The 23,572-nt window shown below is 54.2% G+C and overlaps 6 protein-coding genes across 6 annotated transcripts; 3 read left to right on the top strand and 3 right to left on the bottom strand.

Moving 5' to 3' along the window:
• Positions 1-1,885: 1,885 nt before the first annotated feature.
• On the top strand, positions 1,886-6,803 carry J4E90_007583 (uncharacterized protein; the record flags this gene model as incomplete). The annotated part of the gene is made up of 4 exons (XM_051437118.1): positions 1,886-1,962; positions 2,119-2,557; positions 2,617-6,436; positions 6,487-6,803. 4 exons carry the CDS (start codon positions 1,886-1,888, stop codon positions 6,801-6,803), a joined length of 4,653 nt encoding a protein of 1,550 aa, XP_051288864.1.
• Positions 6,804-8,147: 1,344 nt separating this feature from the next.
• J4E90_007582 (uncharacterized protein) lies at positions 8,148-11,288 on the bottom strand (the record flags this gene model as incomplete). The annotated part of the gene is made up of 4 exons (XM_051437117.1): positions 8,148-9,845; positions 9,894-10,355; positions 10,418-10,690; positions 10,749-11,288. 4 exons carry the CDS (start codon positions 11,286-11,288, stop codon positions 8,148-8,150), a joined length of 2,973 nt encoding a protein of 990 aa, XP_051288863.1.
• An 892-nt stretch (positions 11,289-12,180) lies between these two features.
• J4E90_007581 (uncharacterized protein) lies at positions 12,181-14,579 on the bottom strand (the record flags this gene model as incomplete). The annotated part of the gene is made up of 2 exons (XM_051437116.1): positions 12,181-13,420; positions 13,669-14,579. 2 exons carry the CDS (start codon positions 14,577-14,579, stop codon positions 12,181-12,183), a joined length of 2,151 nt encoding a protein of 716 aa, XP_051288862.1.
• Positions 14,580-15,111: 532 nt separating this feature from the next.
• J4E90_007580 (uncharacterized protein) lies at positions 15,112-15,938 on the top strand (the record flags this gene model as incomplete). The annotated part of the gene is made up of 2 exons (XM_051437115.1): positions 15,112-15,721; positions 15,775-15,938. The coding sequence occupies 2 exons, from the start codon at positions 15,112-15,114 to the stop codon at positions 15,936-15,938; spliced, it is 774 nt and encodes a 257-aa protein (XP_051288861.1).
• A 333-nt stretch (positions 15,939-16,271) lies between these two features.
• On the top strand, positions 16,272-17,102 carry J4E90_007579 (uncharacterized protein; the record flags this gene model as incomplete). Its single annotated transcript, XM_051437114.1, has 1 exon — positions 16,272-17,102. The coding sequence occupies one exon, from the start codon at positions 16,272-16,274 to the stop codon at positions 17,100-17,102; it is 831 nt and encodes a 276-aa protein (XP_051288860.1).
• Positions 17,103-17,268: 166 nt separating this feature from the next.
• Positions 17,269-22,602, bottom strand: J4E90_007578 (uncharacterized protein; the record flags this gene model as incomplete). Its single annotated transcript, XM_051437113.1, is given in 3 exon segments — positions 17,269-19,866; positions 19,959-20,362; positions 20,379-22,602. 3 exon segments carry the CDS (start codon positions 22,600-22,602, stop codon positions 17,269-17,271), a joined length of 5,226 nt encoding a protein of 1,741 aa, XP_051288859.1.
• Between the last annotated feature and the right edge of the window lie 970 nt (positions 22,603-23,572).

Here is a 23,572-nt window from a genome sequence, read left to right as displayed (position 1 = left end):
CGATGGCGGTTCGTAAACATTGGGTGTGATTGATGTGAATGGCCTAGTCCGAATGGCGAAGGCTGCCGATAGCCCATCGGTGAACCGCCTAGGAAGGGCGGCCGACCCGGGAACCCCATACTTCCGCCTCTGCCAATTCCCATGCCTCCTCCCATTCCCAGCCCCATTCCCGCTCCCATGCCCGTTCCAAAGCCCATGCCACCCATGCGACCTCCACCCATACCCATACCAAGAGGCGAAGGAATGCCGAACTGCGCATAGGGTCCCATCATAGGACTGGCTCTCTCGCGATTCGAAAAAGGCAATTGGAAACCTCCCATATTCATAGGGGTCGATTGCTGGTCCTGGAACCTGTGTAGATATGCTTGTCTTTGGAAGTCCGCAAACCTCCTCCGTTGATCGCGTGGGTCTCGTCCAAAAGTGTCGCTGTCGCTGCTATATGATTCATCGTAGGATTGGTTTGGACGAAAACCCCGAGCAGGAAAGCCCATTAATCCAGCCATCTAAACCCAGTCTCTGTCCTTCGACCACGGAAGGCAGCTTTGAGCGTTGGTTCGACGAAGCTTTTGTTAGCAATGATTCGGGCTATTCTGTGTGTACGGTTCTGCTTGGGGGTTTATGGTGTATATCGGTGGCCTTTTGGGAAGGCAGGTGACTAAGGCGCAATGATGTGAGGTGAGTTGTTTGACAACCTTTTGTGTTACATAAAAGGCGAAAGAAGTTCCGAAACCTGGCCGGGCTGCATAGCTAACTTTGTAGTAAAGCAAATGTGCCGCTAGCTGGGTCAATGTACCTGTGACGGCCACGAGCTGTCCGTAAACTAGTCATGTACGGATGGTTGGAGGCACATAACGCGATGCAGTCACTAGGAACCCAGGTGAGGCCAGCACAAAAGTTGTCGCTGGCAAGGCGATGCTCCGGCCGTAGCAGGCCTGTACGACACAAGGTCAGCAGTGGTTGGCGTTTTGGTGTCACTATGGTGTACGAGTAGAGTCCAAGCAAACACCTGGCTTATCGGAAAGAGAGCAAACTATGTTCCTTTGGTGATGCGAGTCGACTGGACGGAATCCAGCAATACGGTTGGAAACCAAATGGAAGCTGCAATGTAGAGACCCAAATATGACAGCTACAGACAGGAAGAATGGCAGAGAATCCTGTTCCAAGTCGAAGGCGAGAAGCCGACGGAATTGAGTGCGGCAATGACGATGCGAAACGGTCCTCAGCGAACAGAACAGCAAACAGTCGGGGAATGAGTCGTTATGGGTAGTTGTCAAGGTTGATGAAGCCGGCCTGGAAGAATGCCGCGGCGAGTACCAGGCCGATGCGACGGAGCGAGATGACACATCGCACCTTCCCCTTCCTCACAAGGGCATGTCTTGGGTATGTGGATCGAGGCGTGCCTGCCGTGTTTGCAGCAGGTTGACTTGGAGATTTGGAGAACGAAGAACATTGGAAGGCACAGTAGGGGTAATCACACGTAGGCATGGATGCGATATCCGAATAAGACGTCATTAGTCAATTAGATTCGGCAGGCGCGACGCGTGGACGCGTTGTGGCGGGAACGAAGAAGAAAAACCCAGTCCCCATAATACGACGAGGTCACGTGCGCCCATCTCGGCTCCAGCCAACCTCAAATGTTGGCCGATGGTTGAAGCTCTTCTTCTGTCGCCGCAATACGACTACATCTCCCACCCGAACTACGCCACGACGAACTGTGCCAATACTCCCGACGCTCCTAGCACCAAACCGCTGCAAGCCTGACATCATCTCGACTGCACCTGCCTCCACCACTCGCCTGCCACAATCCCCACACTAAATCTTTTGGCCTCGACACCACGCTTTCGTCTCATAGCCGCTTCCGCACCCACTACGACACCACCACACAATGGCGCCTACTTCTTTTGCTTCGGCAGCTGCAGGAAACAGTGCGAATCCAGCGCGTCCCGACTCCGGCGCTGACTGGTAAGTCCGCCCTACTGCACCCCATGTGAACACCACTCCGCGCTACATCAGCACATTTGTTACGTCAAATCGATAGGCACGACACAGATTAATTTTTTCCTTATTTATTACATCCCTCGTTACCACCATGGCTCCCTCACTAATCCCGGATACCAGGGCTCGACGTACCAACGGTGCCACGCAAACATTCCGCCGACCTTCACACGCGACAAGCCTCTCCGGCTCAACGAACCACTCATCCTCACGAGACCCTGCCGCGCCACAGAACTCGTCAACCAGCGCCGGCGTATATGTCCCGCCCCACGCACAGCCTGGCCGCAATGGCAGCTCGTTCGAGGGTCGCTACTCGCGGGATCAATTGACACAGCTGTTCCGGATACAGCAAGCGTCGAGCGACCTCAACGACGGACTGTCTAGTTTGTACATGGGTGGATGGGAGCCTCATGCTACGAACGGTGCTTCGAGTGCTTCCTGGGGCCGCAAAGACGACCACGGTCGGGAGAGGGAGGCGCCGAGCGGGGTCGACCAGTGCTGGGACAGAGATGGTAGCGTATTGCCACTCAGCCTGACTGACATGACCGACGATGAGAGAGAAGTAGGCACTCACCCCATCGCACCTTCCTAGCATGTACTAACGCGCGCTTCTTCGCTTAGATCTTCCATTCGTCTGTCAACTCGCCGCTCAAACCACCCACGCAGAACAAAGACGGTACTCCCAAGGAAGGCCTTTCGCTCCGGAAGACGTCTGTGTCGCAAGGCCCAGGCACTCCCTACGGAATCTCCTCGCCCACGAGCGCGCGCCCAGGCACCCGCCGCCGCGATACCAGCGACGCGTATCCGTTCCCCTCGTCGCCCGCCACCTCACGATTCGCGCGCGAAGAAGGCAGTGCCGTCACACCGCCGCCCGCCCTGGTACGCCGTCGGACAGACTATAAGGAGCCTGTAGAAGGTCGCCCCGGTGAGGAGCGTGAAAAAGAAAAAGGCGGGGCCGACAGCGCTGGTGCATTTGGCTCTGCAAAGCGCACAACTACCGCGCCCTTCAGCCCAGGTGGTGGTACCTCGCCCTGGTCTGCGACTCCTGGTGGTGGCTTTGGCGCTTTTGGAAGCTTTGCAGCGCCGCAGTCTGAGAAAAAGCCCGGCTACGGGAGTCTGCGTGGTGAGAGTCGGTTTAAGGGATTGATGGGCAAGCCGAGCATCGAGGACTTCGGGAACGGGCCGAAAGAGAAAGCTTCCATGAGCAACTTGGGCAGGCTAAGCGAGGCAGAGTCCTCAAAGGCAGGCGGTTCGTGGATGGAATCTCGCACCAACAGGCCAATGAGTAACGACACAGATCCATTCCCCGAAGACGACCACCCAACTGGCAGTGCTGCGTTGCGCGGCGAAGACGTTAGCCCGCCCCGGCCACAAGGCTTCGGCAATTTCGCAACGCCCCACCGCCCCGACCACCGCGACGATTCTGGATTATCCGCATTTGGGATGACGACCGCCGACACTGGTCTTCGCGACATGTACAACAGGAATAACTTTACGGATCAATCACCCCATCGAGGCAACGAGCCAATGAGCCCGACGGACACGAATCCATACCAGAGCCCGCACCACGCACGAGATCAGCATAATGACGACTCGGACGATTCCGGCGACCAGAATGCACACTTCCCTGGTATGAGTAGCTTCCATATCGACCAGTCTGTTCACTCGAGCATTCACAACGCGTTTGGTGGGCTCGGAGGTCTGGGCAAAGTGTCCGCACCATTCGAAACTGCAGCTAGTGATCGCAGCCAAACCTCCAGCGTTGGCCCCGCTCGAGGATTCCCAACTCTGCCTGGGCTTGGTGGCCTGCCTGGTCTCGGAGGGTCTGCAGCCTGGCCTACTGGACACCACACTATGGGCACTCCGACTCGCGAACGTGGTGGCCTGGGTGGCTTTGACAGCGCTTTCGGAAATGTTGGCGAGGCTCAGTCGCCCTCTCTGGCTGGTCTGGGAAGCAGCTCGCTGTTCGGTCATGCCACAGTAGGCCGTTCTAGTAGACTTGGCTCTCTGTTCCCGCCCTCGATGCAAGAACAGATGCGATCCAATGACCCGAACAGAGCGCACGCTGACGACAACTCCTCGCATGGTGACCGCCAACATAGCATGACAGGTACCTTTGGCAGAAATGCGTTTGGTGGACAGGCACCAGCGCGTGACACTGAAAGCCCGTTCCGCGCAAACCGCAATTTGTTTGAAGATTTCTCCAATGCCCACCATGACGACCATAGCTCGTCCGGACAGCCTCCGAATATGGCTACCACTTCACTCTCTATGGCCGCTCTTAACCCGACTAGGACTGCACAGCCATCGACCCCAGGCGTTGGAAGCCCAGCTTCTAGTCAACCACCTGTGCCTCAGCAGCGGATGATGGTTATGCCTGACAGGATGAGGTGGATCTATCGCGACCCTTCCGGCAACGTTCAAGGACCGTTCTCCGGCCTAGAGATGCACGACTGGTACAAGGCCGGCTTCTTCTCGCCTGAGCTGCTGGTGAAGAAGGCTGAAGAGCCCGATTACGAGCCCCTGGCCCAGCTTATTCGGCGAATCGGTAACTCCCGCGAGCCCTTCCTGGTCCCTCAGATCGGTATTCCGCATGGCCCTGCAACGTCTCAGCCCGGCAATTCTTGGGCAGGTGCTGGCCCTAGTACTGCTACCGCTCCAGGCGCCCAGCCTCCTTTCGCGAATAGTTTCCCAAGCTTTGGGACCACCCTTACTGCCGAACAACAGAATGCCCTCGAGCGCAGAAAGCAAGAGGAGCAGTATCTCATGGCTCGCCAAAAAGAGCACCTGGCTCAGCAGCAACAAGCGCTTGCCCGTCAGGTTCAGATGGGAGGAGTCTTGCCCAATCAACTCAACCACCACTCCAGCGCGCAGAGCCTACATAGCCAACCAAGCTTTGGTAGTATCACATCTCCAGGTGGATATCAGCCATCGCCTACCCATGGCACCACGGTAGGAGCGTCTGTTCCAGGGCTTATGGACAACACTTTCAGATCTGGTCCCGGTCCTGTCCCCGGTCTGGGTCCTATCGGCCCCGGTATGGACATGATGAACAACAGGAGAGAGCAAGACATGCCCGGCATGATGGACCGTCTCAACCTCGGACGCAACAACCAGCCTCCATTTGCCTTCGGTCAGCAGCAAGATTCTGATGCGCACGCACAATATATGGCTTCTGTGATTGGCGACCGTGCTCGACTCAAGCGTGAGCAGGCTGAGCATGACGCCGCGATTCGCCCCGGTGGCCCTGAAGACATGCAAAATGCCCGCAACTTTGCCGACCGCTTCGCGGAATTCAACGACTTGCGAGTCCAAACGGACATGGAACAATCATCCAAGGCAGCTCCTCCACCAGAAGGTGTTATTGGAAAGCCTTCAAATTCGTCTGCTCAGCAATCGCAAGAACAATCCGAGCCTGCCTCTCCCGAGGAACGCGAAGCACAAGATCATCAAGCCGAGCATCACAACGAGGGACATGCTGCTGGTCAAGAGACCCTGTCACTTACTGAACAGGTTCAGAAAGCTGCTTCCGCGAAGCATTCCCCTCAACCGGCAGCCGCATGGAATAAAGTCGAGCCCGCCATCTTCCCGTTCCCGCCTCCGCCATCGCAGTCTCCACTGCCCGCCCCAGCTGCTCAGAGGAAGCCCATCGTTGCTGAAAACCTCAACACCGAGTCCCGTTCTGGTGCGGCAACTCCCGCTGCCGACACTCCCAGTGTATCCATTGCGCCTTGGGCGAAGGAACCTGTTGACGCATCTCGTGGACCCTCATTGAGGGAGATCCAAGAGATGGAAGCCAAGAAGGCTGCAGAGCGCGAGGCTGCCGCAGCAGCAGCTCGCCGCGAGGCCTTTGAGAAGGAGATGCAAGCTCAGAACCAGTCACCCGCAGTCCAACCTGGCCTGCCTTCAAGCTCGACCTGGGCGAGTGGTGCGTCACCTGTAACGCCCAGTGCGACCAATGCATCTGTTTGGACAAAGCCTGCTGCCACCAAGGTCGCCGCACAGCCCACAGCTAGTTCCAAGAAGACCCTACAGCAGATCCAGAAGGAAGAGGAAGCTCGAAAGCAACGAGCTACTGCACAGGCTGTTGCAGCTGCGAACGCCTTTGGTGCCGCCGCTCCAGCTCCATCGGGTGGTAAGCGATATGCTGATTTGGCAAGCAAGAGCACCCCTGTGCTGGCTGCTGCTATGCCTGCTGGCAGCACTGCATGGACCACTGTTGGTGCAAGTGGTAAGGTCAAGACACCAGGAGGCACTACCACTCCTGTGCCTGCCGCCGTTCGCTCCGCTAGCTCAACCATTGTACCCTCGCTTGCCAAGAAGCCCGCTGTTACGCGTAGTGCCACGATGGGAGGACAATCTGGAAAGCTCAACGCTGAAGAGGAGTTCCGAAAGTGGGCTGTCAACGAGCTCCGTCATGACCTTAACAAGGGTATCAATGGTAAGAATCCGCTTTAACAATTCTTCGCACAACAGACTAACTCTCAATAGCCGAAGACTTTGTCTCCTCTCTCCTCAGTTTCCCAGCCGACGCCGAGCTGATCACAGAATCTGTACACTCCGCCTCCAACACACTCGACTCGCGCCACTTCGCTGAAGAGTTCCTCCGCCGCCGCAAGCTCGCCGACAAGGGCATCATTGACGAACGCAACACTGCTTCCCCTGCCGAGAACAAGGCCGCAGGTAGTGGCTGGTCTGAAGTCGCCAAGAAGGGCGGCGCCAGCACTATCCAGCAACAACAGGCGCAGCAACCTCTCGACTCAAGCAACTTCAAGGTCGTCGCCGCCAAGAAGAAGACCAAGCGGTAGAATAGATTTGATTCTCTGAAGAAGCTCGACGACTAGTGCGTCGGGTGATGCGGACTTGTACTGCTTTATATGTTTGTTTGGACTGTACTGTATCACACGATGCTATCTATAGCTCGACGCATGATGGAGGAGGAAACACTATTCAGTGACGGACGAAGATGAGGATAGTTGACAGTGTCACTACAGAAGGCTTTGTACCTTAGATGAACTTTCAAATCGGTCCAAGTGACTAAGAATAACATTCAAGATTGTCTAATTATGTATTGTGCCTGTTTCGTCCTCAAATAGCGGAGAGTTGTCATGGAGTTCATGAGACTGCTAAATAATCGACAGCCATTGCCACACCATGATTTTGTAACAAAAGTGATCATGCGGTTGGAAATACGACCCCATGAGTCTCTCTCAGCCACTACATCGCTACAATATGAGAAGTAGCGGGATTGTATCCTGGCTTCCTTGGATGTCTCATCGGCCTACCTCTGAAACTCGTTATGCCTATTTCTTCACATTCCACCAAATCTCATGGACTTTACTATCTGTCCTTCCGGCGAAAAATGCGTGAAGAGTCTTTCTAACATTCATGCGCATGCGCTGTTGGGAGAATGCTGATGTTGCAGACATGGAGCACGCTCACCTCCAGCCGAACATAAGCATCACATTGCACGAAACGAGGCGAATACCATGGGGTGTAAATGTGCCTTCCGTTCATCTATCATTTATCCTCACATCTCCAGCATGCCCATGTTCTTCAACACGGAGAGTGGAGAGAAAAGAGAGAGTAGATAGGAGAAAATCCGCTCGATACATTGAGCCAGCACACGTCAACCCCCTGTGTTTTATACCAAAAGACCCAAATGTTCTACCCATACACCATATCGTTAGCCCACCAGTATGTCCGTCTCACGACGGCCGGCTGGCAGGCAGTGCCGGCAGGGGGTATCATCGTCCCATCGTATATCCCTTCCTCCTTCTCATCTCACAGCGGTAGTGAGCGCACAATGAACGAACGCACAAAAGCGCAACAAATCCACAAAAGCAGCAAATTGGTATATATTCTTTTTGCGCCGTAATTCGGGGAATCATTCAGCAAAAGCAAAGCAAAAGGGAGGAAACGCCCGTAAACAAGCAAAAAGACAAACGCAATACAGAAAACGCAAACAGCAACAACAACAACCAGCCAGGCTAGGCTTTTGACGTGGGATATTTCGCCGTAGAGTAGGAGGGGGTATAATTCTTTTGTCGTCGCACACGTACAAGAGACAATGAACGCGTAGCGGGGTATTCGTCGTTAAAGGCCGGTTACAGTAGTGGTATCAAATAAATGGTTCGAGATTGGTGTATCACTTAACGAGGAGGCCCAATAGGGGCCGGGTATCCAGATGCAGAATGAGAAGTACTGGGGCGCCCGCTGTCCACGGAGCCCCGCGGGTCGTACCTAGGGGTCACGTCCCCAGGCGCCGCCGAAGAGGAACCAAAAGGAAACTTGGACTCGAAACGAGGTGCTGGCATGGGCCAGCCGTTGTTGTGGTGCTCGTCGTCCGCAAGGTTGATGCCGCTGTCGTTCCACGGGTTGCGGTAGCTACCGGTGGATTCCAGACTGGCGAGGGATGCCTTGGAAGCATTGCTCGAAGCGTGCTTGAAAAGGGATCCAGGTGAGTTGGTGTTTTTGCGTCCGTTGAAAATGGACGTGAAGGACGACATGCTGCCTGGCTTGCGGAGGCGGTCGAGCATACCACGAGGCTCATCATCACCAAAGTGAGAGCGTGTAGGTGAGTCGGTACTGTCGACAGCTGGCTCTGCGCGCTGAAGCAGCTTGGACTCGAAGAATGGCAGAGAGTCTTCGAAAGAGTCCGACTTGGGACGTGGAAGAGCTCCACGAACAGTGTTAGTGTCAAGGCCATGCATGACTAGGTGGTTAAGTAAGAAATCGATGGCATCCTTGAGTCCGCCAGCATTGTTTCTGGTGAAGACAATGTGGAATGCTTCAATCGTCTCTTCTTTGCCGTCGACAGTTTCGGTCTGCGCTTGCTGAAGCTGGGCATCGACCTCGTGCTGAGTCTTGAGCTTGTCAAGTATTTCAGCCTTGAACTCGGCTGAGCGGATGTGCTCGCTGAGTTCCGTGGTAGATGGGAAGGCGAGATCATGGGATTCTGGAACCATACCCAAGAACTCGTCAACTGCAAAAGGTACCTGATACTCAGGTCCAGACACTGTAACAATGTCGCTGGCTTCCTCAGTGCTAGGGAATGTAATCTTGCAGTTGAACTTCTTCTCCAACTCATCGATCTTGTCTAGACGAGCAATAAGCTCCCGATGGTACAGACGGTTGATGTTGATGGTCTCAGAGACAAATTCGGCGTCGGCCTTCTCAACCATGTCCATGATCTCTTGCTTGACCAAGTCGAGGTTCTGAGCATTACGCGCAGGGGTGCGACAGATGACGTTGTCGACCTTGATGTCATCTTCCTCCTTACCAAAGCCGCCACGGTCCATGGCGTTGGAGAACTTGACGAAGACAGAATACTTCTTCATGATGCGCTGAATGTGCTGACCACCGATGCCGATAATGCGCTTGTGGTACTGATCAGGGACATGGAAGGAAATGGAAGCAGGCATCTCCTGTTCGACAAGGTCTAGACCGTTCTTTGTAGCCTCGTACTGGGCACCACGGACTACGATGTAGAAGTTGTACTCGTTGAAGCCATCGAAGACGATTTGCACACTGCTGTGGCTCATGATCTTGTTGATCTTGCCGTTCTTCTTACCACTGACGAACTCTTTGTGCTCATTGGCAAGCTCAATTTTGACGCTCATGTTGTACTGCGACTTCTTCACGAATGGGATGTTGCTGATGACCATTAGTGCGGCTCTGACAGCATCGTCGGATCCATAGATGTGGAAGTTGAGCTTTTCGAAGCTGACTTCGGCGCCAGAGTTGATGCAGATATCAGAGAGCATGGCGCGAACGTCGGCGGGTGTGGGTGGGCGCTGTGTGGGGTCGGGGTGGGTAATGAACCACGAGGCACTGTAGAATTGGCCGGCCTAAGGCTTGTTAGTATAGATCCAAGATGAAGAACATGTCGAACTTACAAGCTGCATCAGTTCGCGCACAGTTCGCTCGACATGCAAGACGTCAGTGCCCTGAACACGCACAACACCACGCTGAACGCCAAGAGGGGGCAATAGGATGTACGAGCCGTTGTTCTCGATGATCTTGCGCACCTTGTCCAGACGCTCGAGCAAGATGGCATCGAGCTTGGTATCAGTGACCATGACAGGCTTCACAAAGACCTTGGTGGACATGACTAGATCGTGCAGACGCTGCTTGGCGCGCAGTATATTCTCCGAGTTCTCACCCGTAATGTATACTAGGTCATCAGGCCTTCGCTGAGCACCGGGCGGCGTGTATCCGAACAGGCGAGGGAAGGGCGGGGGGAAGTAGATGGCGGTGCCCGTGGCAGACTCGATCATCTTGATGTTCTTGCGCCCGCGTCCGCATATCAGGGTGTGCATGGTGAGCTCGAGCTTCATGGTATCGACGGTTCGCTTGAGCTGTGACGGCATCGAATTAGCATGGTGCGCTAGCGGGCATCTGTGGGGCTCTGAGAACTCACGATCTGGTCGATCATAATCAGCACACGCGTCTTCGCGTGCTCCATGGTCTCGAGGTCGCCGTAGATGGCACAGCGCAGGCGCGGGTCCATGCCCGTGTCGATGTTGCCATGGAAGCTGGCCGTCTCGATGTCGGGCTGCTTGGGCATGAGCAGGAAGATGTCGGCCTTGGTGGCCTTGGAGATGAGGTCGAGCTGGTTGAGCACGGCGCCTCTGACGTTCTGTGTGGGCGGGTCGATGATGAGCTGCGAGTCAATATCGACAAAAGACGATCGCTGTGCCAAGACGTCAGCATGTGGGCTAGAGGCGGAGTGCGCAGCATCAGCAGCCTACCAGAGAGATGGGCGTCGAGTTGAGGATGCGGCAGCGCATCGAGTTGACGATCTCGAGCTCGCCCGACAGGCACACGTTGGTGACGAGCGCCCGCAGCGGGCCCCGCTGCAGGCCGGGCAGCGGCTTGGACTCGGCCGACGTCACGTTGGCCGAGACGCGTCCGTCGGTCTGCTCGCTCACTTCTCTGCACAGGTTCCGCAGGTTGTCAACGTTCTGGGCGTGAACGGGCAGCTTGTGCGTGGGCGTCTGGTCTGCCGTGCCTTCCGGATGGGTCCAGCGCGCCTTTGCCCCCGGGCTCGCCCACATGATGTCGTCCGGGTCGGGCCCGGCGAGGTTGGAGGAAAAGGGCACGTTGAAGGAGACGTTGACCTGGGTGCCGGGCGCGATGACGGGCGGGGCGGACGTGGCCGTCGAGGGACGCTTGATCGGGGCGGAGACGGGCATTTCGTGGTTGGACCGCGAGAAGGAGAAGGCCGTCGACGGGGCCATTTTCTCCCAGCCGTGGCGGGCCTGTGCCGGGAAGTTGGATAGTTTGTGCATGGTGGGTGAGGAGACGCCCTAGGTGTTGGCGGGCGGGAGGTGGTGGGAGGAGAGAAGGTGGACGAGGAACCTGGGAAGACCGGAGAGGGAAGCAGCTGTCGAGCGAGGCGGTGCGCGCCGCTGATTGGCCGAGGGGCGCCTTAGTGGGTCATACAAAAAGAAGCCATTCACCCCGTCGCACTCACCACACGCCCGCGAGATTGGTCCCTCGAATCTGCACCCGCGCTGCTTTTTGCTTCTGGTCGTGTGTCGTGCGCTGTCGCCTCAGGCAATGTGTGCTGCGCTGTATGCTGCGAGTGTGCTGCGTCGTGTGGTGGTCGCAAGCGCCCACGGGCCTATCGCTAAACGAGCATAGCTGACGCTTCGACAAGGCTGGCTCAAGCATTACACCATCATGCCATGTCCGAGTAAGAATAGAGATCTAGAATACACCTCCCCGTCGTCGCTCATCGCCCTCTACGCAACCCTCCCCACACGCATCAAACAGGCTCGGTTGCGGGAGAAACAGTCCGTGTGACGAAATCGCCCAAAAACTACCTCGAGAGCTTGCCTCTGCACATCTCTTGGTATCAGAGCCCAGAGCGTGGTTACGTCTCCCCTGCAGTGCGATGACGGCTGCCCGCTCGCCAGGCTCAATCAGGCAAATCTCACCCTCTAGTCGGCACCGCAGCCGAGAAGCGTCCTGCGCGGATGCGGCACTGAGACACTGCTGCATCGAGTCACTGAACTGCATATTTTTTGTCGCGTCTGATACTATCGAATTGCATGAAGTGAATACACTGGGTCAACAGTGCCTAGTCAATGCTACAGACTATTACAACTCTCTACAAGACTAACACTCTCTTCGTCTCAAACACTAACCAAACTATCCTACAGCTACACTTCCACCATGCTAATAGCGCATGTACGTGCGACGCGGCTCGCCCACAAACGGCTCCGAAGCGACCTCCATAGGTCCTTCTTCAACATATCGCCTGCTCTGAGGTGCGCCAACATAGCGACGCTCATCAAAAGGCTCCTGCATCACACTGACCTCACGGAATCGAGGCTGTGAGGCGCGAACAGCCGACGGCTGGATGCTCTCGTGTCGGACGTAGCCTTCCGGCACTTCTCGACGAATAACTTCTGGCCGCATACTGTACGATCGCGCTGAAGCATACTCTCGTGGCGGACCCATCTCCTCGTACTGTGGCGCAGCGCGGTATTCCACCTCTACAGGACGGCGAGAGGGTTCTCTCTGCCTGTACGGGCTCTCAATCATTTCAGGCTCCGAGGCCTCAACATAACGTCGAGGAGGCGGGGGCATTCTCTGAACAGCTTCTTCTTCGTACATTTCTGGTCGTGCCGGTGCACGCATCGTGGGCTCCCGCGTTACAGCCCGCTCGTAGTATGGCTCAACTTCCACTCGCCTGCTAGGTGGTGCCATCGACTCTCGCGCATCCATTGGTGCCGCATAGTACTTTTGTCCATACTGATCCACCACAATTCTGCGTGGCGGCGGAGCCATGAGCGGCTGAGAGGGCATGTATTCATGTATAGGTGATCGCGAACGTTCGCGTACGTATCTGGGTGCGGCTGATGGGCGGGCTGAGGCTTCGCGGAAAACGGGCGCCTCGGCGCGTTCGACAAATGCATGCGATGCTGCGCGAATCTGTCGAGGCTCTGGCGCTGCGTATATCTCGTTGACGCCACCTGGCGAGTAGGGGCGTCGAGCATATTGCAGACTTGCGACCCGCCTGAGGTCCTGTTCGTCGCGCAACGATTTCCGCTGCGGCGTGCGTATGACGGTCGGGGACAAGGGCTCATCGTACTCGCGGTAAGATCGTGCCATAGGTTCCGGGTCGCGGTAGTAGACCGGCTGTGTTCTGGGGCTGCCTTGCGCAGAAACAAGCTCTACCTCATCAGGATGAGGCTGTAGCGCACGACGCTTACTAGGTTGAGAGTCGGGGTAAGCCGCGAAAGGAGGTGGTGACTGAGGCTCTTCCTTGATGTACGGTTCTGGCGAGTTGACAACGCGTTTGTTGGCCTGCTGCTGACGCTTCTTCTCGTCGCGCTCGCGTTTCTCTTCCCGTCTCCGCTTGCGAGGGTTGTGAACTGGTGCTGCGGGACCGGTCGGACTTTGACGGCGTGATCTGCGAAACGTTAGCATGATTACAAGAAGGAAAATAGATGGAAGACAGGAAATTGGAATAGAGATATGCAAGGACAGCTATGACTGATCTCAAGGCAGCAGAGATGGTGACCCATAATACAGCGACGCTCGCTACCAGACTCAGGGTCATGCCACAACCTGGATGGACGAACCTGTCGCGAAGCAGGTCGCTGACTCAATGTGCGAGAAGAGAACAGAAGTGAGAAGAGAAATCTTGTAGTATCATACCCGTTCGTGCCGCCATGGCGGTTGCGCTGCCGACCCCTCAAGGGTTCGCTTGGACCAATCTCGGCTGGAGGTGGAGAGTAGTCTTCCTCCTCCTCGCCTTCCTCGTGCAGCTGTGCAGGCTCAGGCTCATAGATTTCTATGTCATCGGCCGGCTCATAAGCCTCTTCGTCGAGGTCGATCACAGTGGGCTCGGCTGGGCGAGAGTGGACATTCACTTGCTGAGCTGTGGGCTGCGCCTGTGATGTCAGTGGAGCTGCATCAGCATGCGTGTGGTCAGCGCGATCAACATCCTCTGAGGACCAACTGTTCGCCTTGCTAGAGTAGTACGAGTTTTCGTCAAATGACTCAACGTCGTCGCTGTTGTTAGTCGCAGACGGTAAGCCAGATACAGGTGGGACCAGTTGGTGGGCCTTGATCAAACACTGCTCGACGTCGATGAGAGCTTCTCGCTCGTCTGCATCGTTGCCACGGCCCTTTTTATCGAACTGGTCCTTCAGTGCGCGTTCTATCTGCTGCCGCTTGAGCTGCTGTTCCGCCTTGACCAGGTGTTCGGATTTTGTGAGCAAGATGGGATCGATGCTCGAAGAGGACGACTTGGCCGAGTAGGGTCGTTGTGTAGGGGGTATAGGAGACGTGGGAGGGCGTGCTGAAGATGCTGGACGCGGAGGAAATAGTTGCGATGAAGATCCGTTGGGTGTGCCGTTGGTGGTGGGTCTGCTAGAGGCAGTCTGCGGAAGACGCGGTGCAACCTGTTCAATTACTTTGGGTGGAAGATGAATACGCGGGTGTTGGCTAGCAAGCACTTGGTCGCGTATCTGCAAAATCTTCTGGAGGAACTCGGCCTCGCGAAGCACCTCTGCAGACACTGCGCTGGCACTGTTCAGATGCGACGGCACTGCGGCTGTCGACATGGAAGCGATTGGCGCTGCCATCACAACAGACGCGAACTGACTTTAGTACTGAACACCAACAAGCGAGCGCAAGACTGGCGATTATACAAATACAGGCGAAACCCGCAGCTGTGCGGGGTGAGAAGATGATGAAGGGGAATGAGTGTATGGAGAGCAACACGCCAGCGAGTGGGCAATGAATGTCGGAGCCACGGCGCGTTTTGGTTTTCAGCAGGTGCACGCGCCAGCGCCAGCACTAGGCCCGAAGGGGATGGTGACTTCTCCATGTACCCATCACGCCTTCTACAACCGTGAATGCAGCAATCGCATCTAGTCAAGAGAAACATTGAAGATTGGCTTTCTTTTGGTCTGTGATACTGCGACAACGTATGACGCCAACACTATATCCTGTGCGTCATAACTCGAAACTTACACTAAGCAGACAACCTTTGGAATCTTCCAGCGCCACTTACCTAGACAACCCATATCCCACCTTTTCGATATCCGAGATCAATCATCATTTCGAGTGTTTGTTATCAAAAGAACCAAGATCATGCCGTTCAACACAGCAGCACCGCCAGAGACCATGGAGTACCGGTCGCAACCTCAACATGACTCAACAGCAAACAGCAACGCCCGGGTCGACGAGAACGAGAAGCCAGTCTTCTTTTTCGACATTGACAACTGCCTCTACTCCAAGAGTCTTGATATCCACCGGATGATGGCTGAGCTGATCGATCAGTTCTTCCAGAATCACCTCAGCTTGTCCCAAGAAGACGCCAATGAACTCCACTACCGCTATTACCGCGAATATGGTCTCGCGATTGAAGGGCTCGTTCGACACCATAAAGTCAATGCACTAGAGTACAACAGCAAAGTAGATGACGCGTTACCACTGGAAGATGTCATCAAGCCCAACCCCGAACTGCGCAAGCTGATCGAGGACATCGACACAAGCAAGTGCCGCTTATGGCTCTTCACCAATGCGTACATCACCCATGGTAAGCGCGTCGTCAAGCTTCTGCAGATTGATGATCTGTTCGAGGGCATCACTTTCTGCGACTATGGCTCGGACAAGTTCTACTGCAAACCGCATGTAGAGATGTACGACAAGGCGATGGCAGAGGCGGGTATCAAGTCGAACGAGAAGTGCTACTTCGTCGGTGAGTGCTCAGAACATCTCATATTATTGCACTTTACTGATACATTGATACAGATGACTCTTACATCAACTGCAAGGCAGCAGAGGGACGGGGATGGAAGACGGCGCATCTGCTTGACGAGAAAGATCCCGCACCTGCTCAGCCAGCAAGCAAGTACCAGATCAGGAGCCTACAGGAGCTACGGAAGATCTTCCCAGAGGTGTTCAAAAGTTCGTGAGAAGATGCATGGATCCATATGATGGGGATAAGCGATAGACTGTAGTCCGCACGGGCACACCATGCGTACTTGCAGAACTCTACGACCATGATGATTACGACTAGACGATAGACTAGATTCGAAGAAAGATAGAAGGTCAGTAAACCTAGACGAACTGTTTGGTTTGATGAGAATAAGGCCTTGCGGTTACCATGGCTCGGTATCTTATCGTTCGCCGAGGACCAGTGCGCGTCTCCAGTGCTCTTGCGTACCATAGCACCACATCTAGGCAGCAACAACCCTCCAACTCTTCCTCCATAAAAGAAAACCCGATATCCTCTACAGAAATAATCAATGAAGACACCAAAGCAATACCAGACCATGTCATCAACCACCCCAACGTCCTCCACCCCACCCGCCCCGCAATCCTCCGCATTACCCCCAACCCACCCCTTCAACACAACCACCACCAACGCAACCACGCTCGCCGACCCCACTACCCAACTCCCACTCGTCACCGACGCCGTAACCCCAACGCGAAAACCTCTCCTCCGCCTCGAACTCCGCGACCTCTCCTCAAATGGCACCCGCGCCTTCCTGCGCCTCACACACGCGTCGCACGCGCTCGAACACGCCGTCGCGACCGTGCTCACACACCTCTACAGCGGGCTCCCCAAAACATGCATCCCAGGCACGCGATCCGTAACCCTAGTCCTCCGCGAAATGGACGGCGTCGCATACACAACAGGCCTCGATCTCGACGACGACCACAAGGAAATCCATCTAAACACGTCTTACATCTCGCACGTACCTGAGTCGCGGCAGAAAGAAGAGATACTGGGTGTACTTGTGCATGAAATGGTGCACTGCTGGCAGCATAGTGGGTTTGGGAGTGCGCCGACGGGGTTGACAGAAGGTGTCGCGGATTGGGTGAGGTTGAAGGCGGGGTTTGCGCCGCCGCATTGGAAGAGGCATGGGGATTGTGAGTGGGATGCGGGATATGAGCGGACGGGGTATTTTCTCGAGTGGTTGGAGAAGGAGCATGGGGAGGATGTTGTTAGGAGGTTGAATGAGGGGATGAGGGAGAAGAAGTATGATGGGGAGGCGTTGTGGAAGGGGTGTTGTGGGAAGGGGGTTGAGGAGTTGTGGGAGGAGTATAAGAAGAGTTTGGAGGGGTGTGAATAGGGAAGCTTGGGGAGATGTAAGAGTTTGTGGAAGTGTGGTTTAGGCGTGGAGTACTTTACACATGGAGGTTGGGAGGATAGAAAGACGCGCGCTACACCATGGACAAATTTACATACCACCAGTACATTATTACTACAGCATCTGCCGAACAGTCTCGACCTCCTATCTACTTCCGCCTTCTAGCAGGAGCAGCATTTCTAGCAGGAGCAGCCTTCCTAGTAGGAGCAGCATGACTTGCACCTGTAGGCCTGGACGCGGCCGCTGGTTTCGGAGCACTCTTCGCAGCGTTCCTCTTCGCCTCCCACTCTAGATGCTGTTGATCAAGTTTTCTCCTGAACGCGTCGTCCTCCTCCTTCGCTGCTTTTGCAGCTTTCTCTTTCCTTTGCTGCTCAGCTTTAGTCCTCTCTTGTTCTGCTTTCCGACGAGCTGCGTCGGCTGCTGTATGCTTCTCCTTCTCTTTCTTCTCCAGGTTAGCCCTCTCGATTTGCGTTCCTTTGGCTTTTTTTAGTTCTTCCTTTCGAAGCGCTGCCTCGAAGTCGTCGTCTTCCTTCTTCTGGCGCTTCTCTTCCTTTTCTTTCTTATCTTTCTGTTCCTTTGCGGCTAGACCTTTCGCTTGGTCTGCCAGATGTTGAGCCCTGGAGAACTCATCATCCTCTTTTTTCTTGCGTTTCTCTTCTTCTTCCTTTTGTTTATGCTGTTTCTTTAAAGCTTCGGCCTTCTCGTCCTGCTCAGCTTTAAGCTTCTTCTTCTCTTTCTTCTGGATTGCTGCTAGTCTGTCCTTCTCTGCCTTTTCCGCTCTGTCTTTGTCTTTCTTCTGGGCTTGAAGCTTCTCTTTTTCTGCTTTGAGCTTCACATGCTCTCCTTTCAGACGCTCTGCCTCGACGCGGGCGTCCTCCTTCTTTTTGCGTTTCTCTTCCTCTTCCTTTGCCTGCCGCCGTTTCTTGGCGGCTTCATCCTGCTCTTTCTTTTCGTATCTGACTAGACTTTGCTCTTGCTTCGGCTGATCATGGCCTTTCTTTCCAAACAAGACCAGACTTTGCTCTTGTTTCGGCTGGTCATGCTCTCTCCGTCCAAACTTGACCAAACTCTGCTCCTTATTCGGCTGCTCAATCATCAATCGGGCTTCTCTCCTCTTCTGACGTTTCTCTTCCTTTTCTTGGTCTCTTCGTGCGGCGGCTCCTTGTTTGGCGGTGGCCAGTGGTATGAGTGTCTGTTCTTTTGCAGCTTTATTAGAGGCTGCGCGCAGTTCCTTCGCTGCAGCTTGCGTGATGAGCTTCTGTTCCTTCGCTTCGGCTTGCATTATCAGCTTCTGTCCCTTTGCGGCTTCTTTGGCTACTATCTTCAGCCTCCGTTGCTCCGCCTTTTCGGCAGCTTTGGTATCCGTGGTCTCATGCTTCGCACTCGATCTGAATAGGCTGAATTGTCGATGTTCAGAGCTCTGTGTATGGCTTTCATGCGACTGGAATTCACTCGCGCTGGATTTGTGATCCAAATTCTGCTCCTTATCATGTGGCTTGTTGTCGATTGCGAGTTGCTTAGCTTCGGGCTTCTTGTTCTTGGCCGCTTCTTTGGCTGCGAGCTTCAGTCTATGCTTCTCTGTTTCGGCGGCTTTCTTGGCATCAGAGGACTCATGCTTTATGAGAGACCTTTGCTTCAGTTTCTCCTCTTTGTCATGCGCTTTCTTCTCAGATGCGAGTCGTTTAGCTTCGAGCTTCTCCTGGGCCTCTTCCGCTTTCTTAGCCTCTTTCTCAGCTTTCGCAGTACTTGGATCCCCAGACTTATCGGCATGCTTGTTGGTAAATGGAACAACTTCCTTACCAACCTTCTCACCCCCCTTCTTTTCGCTCTTCTCATCAGCTTTCTCAGCCTTGTGCACCATTTCCAGTTTCGAGGCTGCTTCCTTCGCTTCGGCTTTCTTCTTTGCATCCGCCTCCTTCTTCTCATCCTTAGCCTTCTTGTTGGCGGCTTTGGAGTCTGCGTCTGTACTGTCTGACTTCGCTCCACCGTTCTTACTCTCCTTAAGTTCAGCGTCGTTATGTTCAGCATCCTTGTGTTCGGAACCCTTGTTTTCAGAATCCTTATGTTCAGCGTCCTTCTCTTTCTTAGCCTTCCGTTCGGTCCTCTTCTTTGCGATGATGTCCTTCTTCGAGGGTCCCTTTTCGGTCTTGGCGTTCGTAACATGTTCGTTGTTGATCGTTCGGTTGGTGATCGTCTGATTGGTGATTGTCTGGTTGTTGACCGTCTTGTTGGTAATCGTGTGGTCGGCAATCTTCTGATGAGTCTTTGCGCTGTCTTCTGCGCTCTGCTTTCCTCTGGCTGGATCATCTGCGCTCTTCTGATCTTTAGTCGTATCGTCATGTCTGGTACCCGAGGCAGCAGCTTCTTTCTGGGCGTTAGCTTCTTTCTTCGCGGCTTTCTTGTCTTGCTTCGCGTTCTTCTTCACCTCCCGCGCTTCCTTTATCCCAGCCTCCGTACGCGCAGGTCGTTTAGCAGCATCTTTTTGTGTGTCGTCTGTTCCTTCCTTAACCGGTTCACCTGCGCTCTCTTGTTGAGAATTGGCATCATTCCCCGCAGCCTTATTTAACCTCTTTGCCTCTTTCCTGTCCTTTCTTCCCTGCAAGACCAATTCTCGATCCATCACAGGTTTTTGCTTGGCACCGTTCGCATTCGTGCCGTTTCCGTTGTTGATGCCTTTGCTTTGAGCGACGGGGCTATTAGGGCTCTGCGCAGCCTCCAAATTTGCCTCCTGCGCTTCTCGCCCCGCCTGTGCGTGTTGCCTTGGTCCTGGTACGCCGTGCATACCCAGGTGTAGTTCATCACCACTTCCATGACTGGCGTGATTCATGTGATTCTCACCTTGGTGACCACGATCTCTAGGATCGCCGCGCTGCATATATGGGTGTCTTTCTTGACGTAGTCCATTACCACGGCCCTCTTCGGCGTGATCCGGATGATTTCCGCCCGGATGGTCATGACCTCTAGAATCGCCATGTCGCGTAGCTGGGTATCTTCCCTGTTGGTGGCCATGGTTACCGTCCCAATGGCGACCATCTTGTTGACCCTGTTGTCCAGGTTGTCTTGCGTGATCTTGATGATTTCCACTTGCGTGATTAGGACCTCTAGGGTCGCCATGCTGCGTATCTGAGTGTCTACCCTGTTGGTGGCCATGATTGTCGTCCGAATGACTGCCATGTTGTTGATCATGATGTCCTTGGGTTTCATCATGCCCTCCAGCTGCCCTGTTCCCATCGGCTTGCGGTCTCGCCATGGCATTACCAGCCTCCGTCCGTCGCTCGTCCTCCTCTTTCTGCATACGCTGCCTCTCTTCTTGTTGGTGAGTATTCTTTTCCTGATCACCAGCCCTCTTGTGCGCTCGCTCTTCGTCTTCGCTCTCCTTTCTTAATCTCTTCTCCTCAGCTTCAGTGGCTCGTCGAGCCTTCTTATCCTCTAGTTCGGCCTGGCGTCTCTGAACCTCGATTTCCCGCTCGGAACGCTTTGCTTCTTGCTCCATGGCATGCTCTGCCATACTATGGGTAGCTTGAGCAGCCTTTTCGTCCATCGTGCTTTGCTTTTCAGCCAAATGCATCTGCCTCTGGGCTTCTCGCTCTGCCTTTCTGGCCTCCTGTGTCATGGAGAGTTCCTCAATACGTTGAGATGCTTCTTCTGCTCTGAGCTCGGCTTGCTCCTGTGCTCGTTGAGTCTTTTCGGCCGCATCGAGTTCTCTTTGAGTCTTGCGGGCTTCTCTATCGATTTCCTGTTGCTGTTGTCGCTGAACGGCATCCTCGGCTTTACGTTCCCGCATTTCCTCTGCCCGTGTCCTTTTCATCTCTATATCATTCGCCCGCTTAGCCTTCTGGGCTTCACGGTCCATCTCGCGCTGTTCTTTCCGCCGTTCATCCTCCTCGGCCTTTCGTTCGCGTTTGGCCTCCTGATCTTCCACTCGACGAGTCTCACGTTCTTCTCGATCAGCCTCTTTCTGTTCATCCTTTCGCTCTTTCTCTTCCGCTTTCTTTTCATCCTTTCGCTCCTTCTCTTGAGCTTTCTTCTCATCCTTTACTGCTTTCTCCTCCGCCTTCTTCGCATCTTTCTCTTGCTTTGCAAACTGGCGGGCTTCGTCTGCTGCTTGCTTCCGAGCAGCTTTATCTGCAACTTCCTGGGCTTTTTGTTGTTCTCGCAACTGTTGCTGTTGGTACTGTGCCTGCTGTTGTGCCTGATACTCTTCATCGTCTTGGGCTCTTTGCTGTTCTTGCCACTGTTGCTGCTGCTGGAAGGCCTGCTGCTGTGCCGCGGCCTTTTCAGCTTCCTGATCAGCCCAGTCCGCATCTTCCCTGGCGGCGAGTTCATCATCCGCATGCTTCTGCTGCGCTCGTTGCATCTGAAGTGCTTGTTGACGCTGTGCGTATTCGAACTTTCGCTGGGCAGTCTCGTTTGCCGCCGCTTCTGCAGCTTCTTGCTGTGCTGCGAGCTCATCTTCTTCCTCTTCCTCTTCCTGCGCTTGCTGCTGCGCTAGCTGTCTCTGTTGTATGGCAGCTTGCATATTCTCTTGGCGTTTTCTGTCGATTTCTTGTCTTTGGGCTTGGATCTGTTGTCGCTGCGCTTGATAATGCGCTGCTTCCGCCGCGGCTTCGGCCGCTTCCTGTTCTTGCGCCATTCGCTCGTCTGAAGCTTTCTTTGCCAGTGCAGCTCTGAGTTGCTCTTGGCGTTGTCGCTCCATTACCTGATCCTGAGAAGGCATCTGCATTTGACGTCCTGCTGACTCGTATGACTGTCTTTGAACAATCGGTCCCCGCGCTAGATCGTCGTAGTCGTCGGTGCCTTCTTCCTCCCCTTCTGCTTCTTCCATATATTCTTCATATTCGTCTTCCGCTTCCTCCTCTTGCATCGAATGCTGGTAGGGCTGCTGCCATAACGGCAGGCTTGTTTGGGAGGTTTGCGCAGTTTGCGGAGGAGACGGAGCAACATCTTGGAAGTGCTGGTGTTGAATAGAGATAACTTGGCGCCGATCTGCTTGTCGCAGTTCAGAAGGCGTATACGAATGCACTGGAGCTCTTAGACTAGAAATTTGGCGTTGCTGCGGAGGCATTGCCCGGGGATCGTGGCCATTCGGTCCTGGCCTCAGTGCTTCTGGAACCACGGAAGACTTTTGAGGGTAGCCAACAGGCGGTGTCTGAATATTGCTAGCTGACTTATGATGTGGCGACCCGCCGTCTTCATGTTCGCTGTCGCTCTCAGATGTCTCATCGTCTGAAGCTCGTTCATAGTCACTGCCGTCAACGTCGCTGTCTTCCAAGTGCTCATCTTCATCGTCCCCTGTACCTTCAACCTTGCTATCAAACTCCTCTTCCACATCACTATCGTCTTCTACTTTGTCTCTAGTATCTTCATCGCTGACTTCACTGTGATAAGACTCATCGTCGGTATCGTAGTCATCAGTGGGAAGTCCTTGATTGCGTGGATCAATAGCGACATGAACAGCGATGGCTGGTTTTGCGACCGCCATGATATATGATGTCGTTGGTATGTAACTCGATTGGTTGGACTGGGAAGTGTGTAAAATCAGGCCTGCCTGTATGATGTGATAAGTTGGTGTCTAGTTGGGGTAAATATAGTCAAGAAGATGGCCTAAGAACACTGGCCACGTCTAGGATCTTATACCTGGCTCAGAAGATATTCCTAAGCAAGATTGTGAAGCTTTCGTTGAACATGCAGTATTGATGTCGAACTCGGGCGTGTGAATCGACCCAGATCATGACGACATCAGCACGTCGAAGCCTGCGTTTGTCATACCCTCGTGTGTAGTCTTGAAGTCTGAGAACGACGACTGATGAGTTCTTCTCCATTCGATTCAAGGGCACTTCAACATCCACATCCCTATTGAATTTCTCTCCAGGTAACAAGCATAATGGCTACATGATCAGGTATTTGTGTACGAAGCATCGCACATGCTTGTTGTGATACAGCAGTCCTTCAACGACAAAGTAGTGAATTTTAGTTTATCAGTGAAGCGTGTATTAGAAACACACCGCCCATAAATTTAGCTCTCCAGAGTTTTGTAGTCATAACCAGACTCAACCACTGCGCTCAAACACATCGACTGGGATTAAACGACACAGCCAGGAACTGCACAGAAGTTCTACCAAATTCGGAATCCCTATCTTTACCACCAAATAAGCTTCGCAGAAGCCACCTAATTGCCATACAATAAGCGTCCACCCGCGACTTCATCACACATCGCCACGTCTAACTATGTGCATCGGCGTCAACAACGAAGTCTGCCCCGACTGCGGCAACAACGGCAAAGGCCACGACCCCTACCTCCAAGGCGGTACAAAATGGATCCGATGCCCGGCATTCATCAAATCAATGACAGGAAAGGAACCCTCAGGGCCTAGATGCGAATCCATCATGCGCGATCAGATTGGAAAGAAAGGGGACTGTGCAGTCTGTATATCACGGAAGACATTTGAACA

This window comes from Alternaria incomplexa (assembly GCF_024043165.1).
Source record: "Alternaria incomplexa strain BMP 0042 chromosome Unknown scaffold_11, whole genome shotgun sequence".
In the NCBI taxonomy this organism is placed as follows: domain Eukaryota; kingdom Fungi; phylum Ascomycota; class Dothideomycetes; order Pleosporales; family Pleosporaceae; genus Alternaria; species Alternaria incomplexa.
This window is presented reverse-complemented; position numbering and strand designations above follow the sequence as displayed.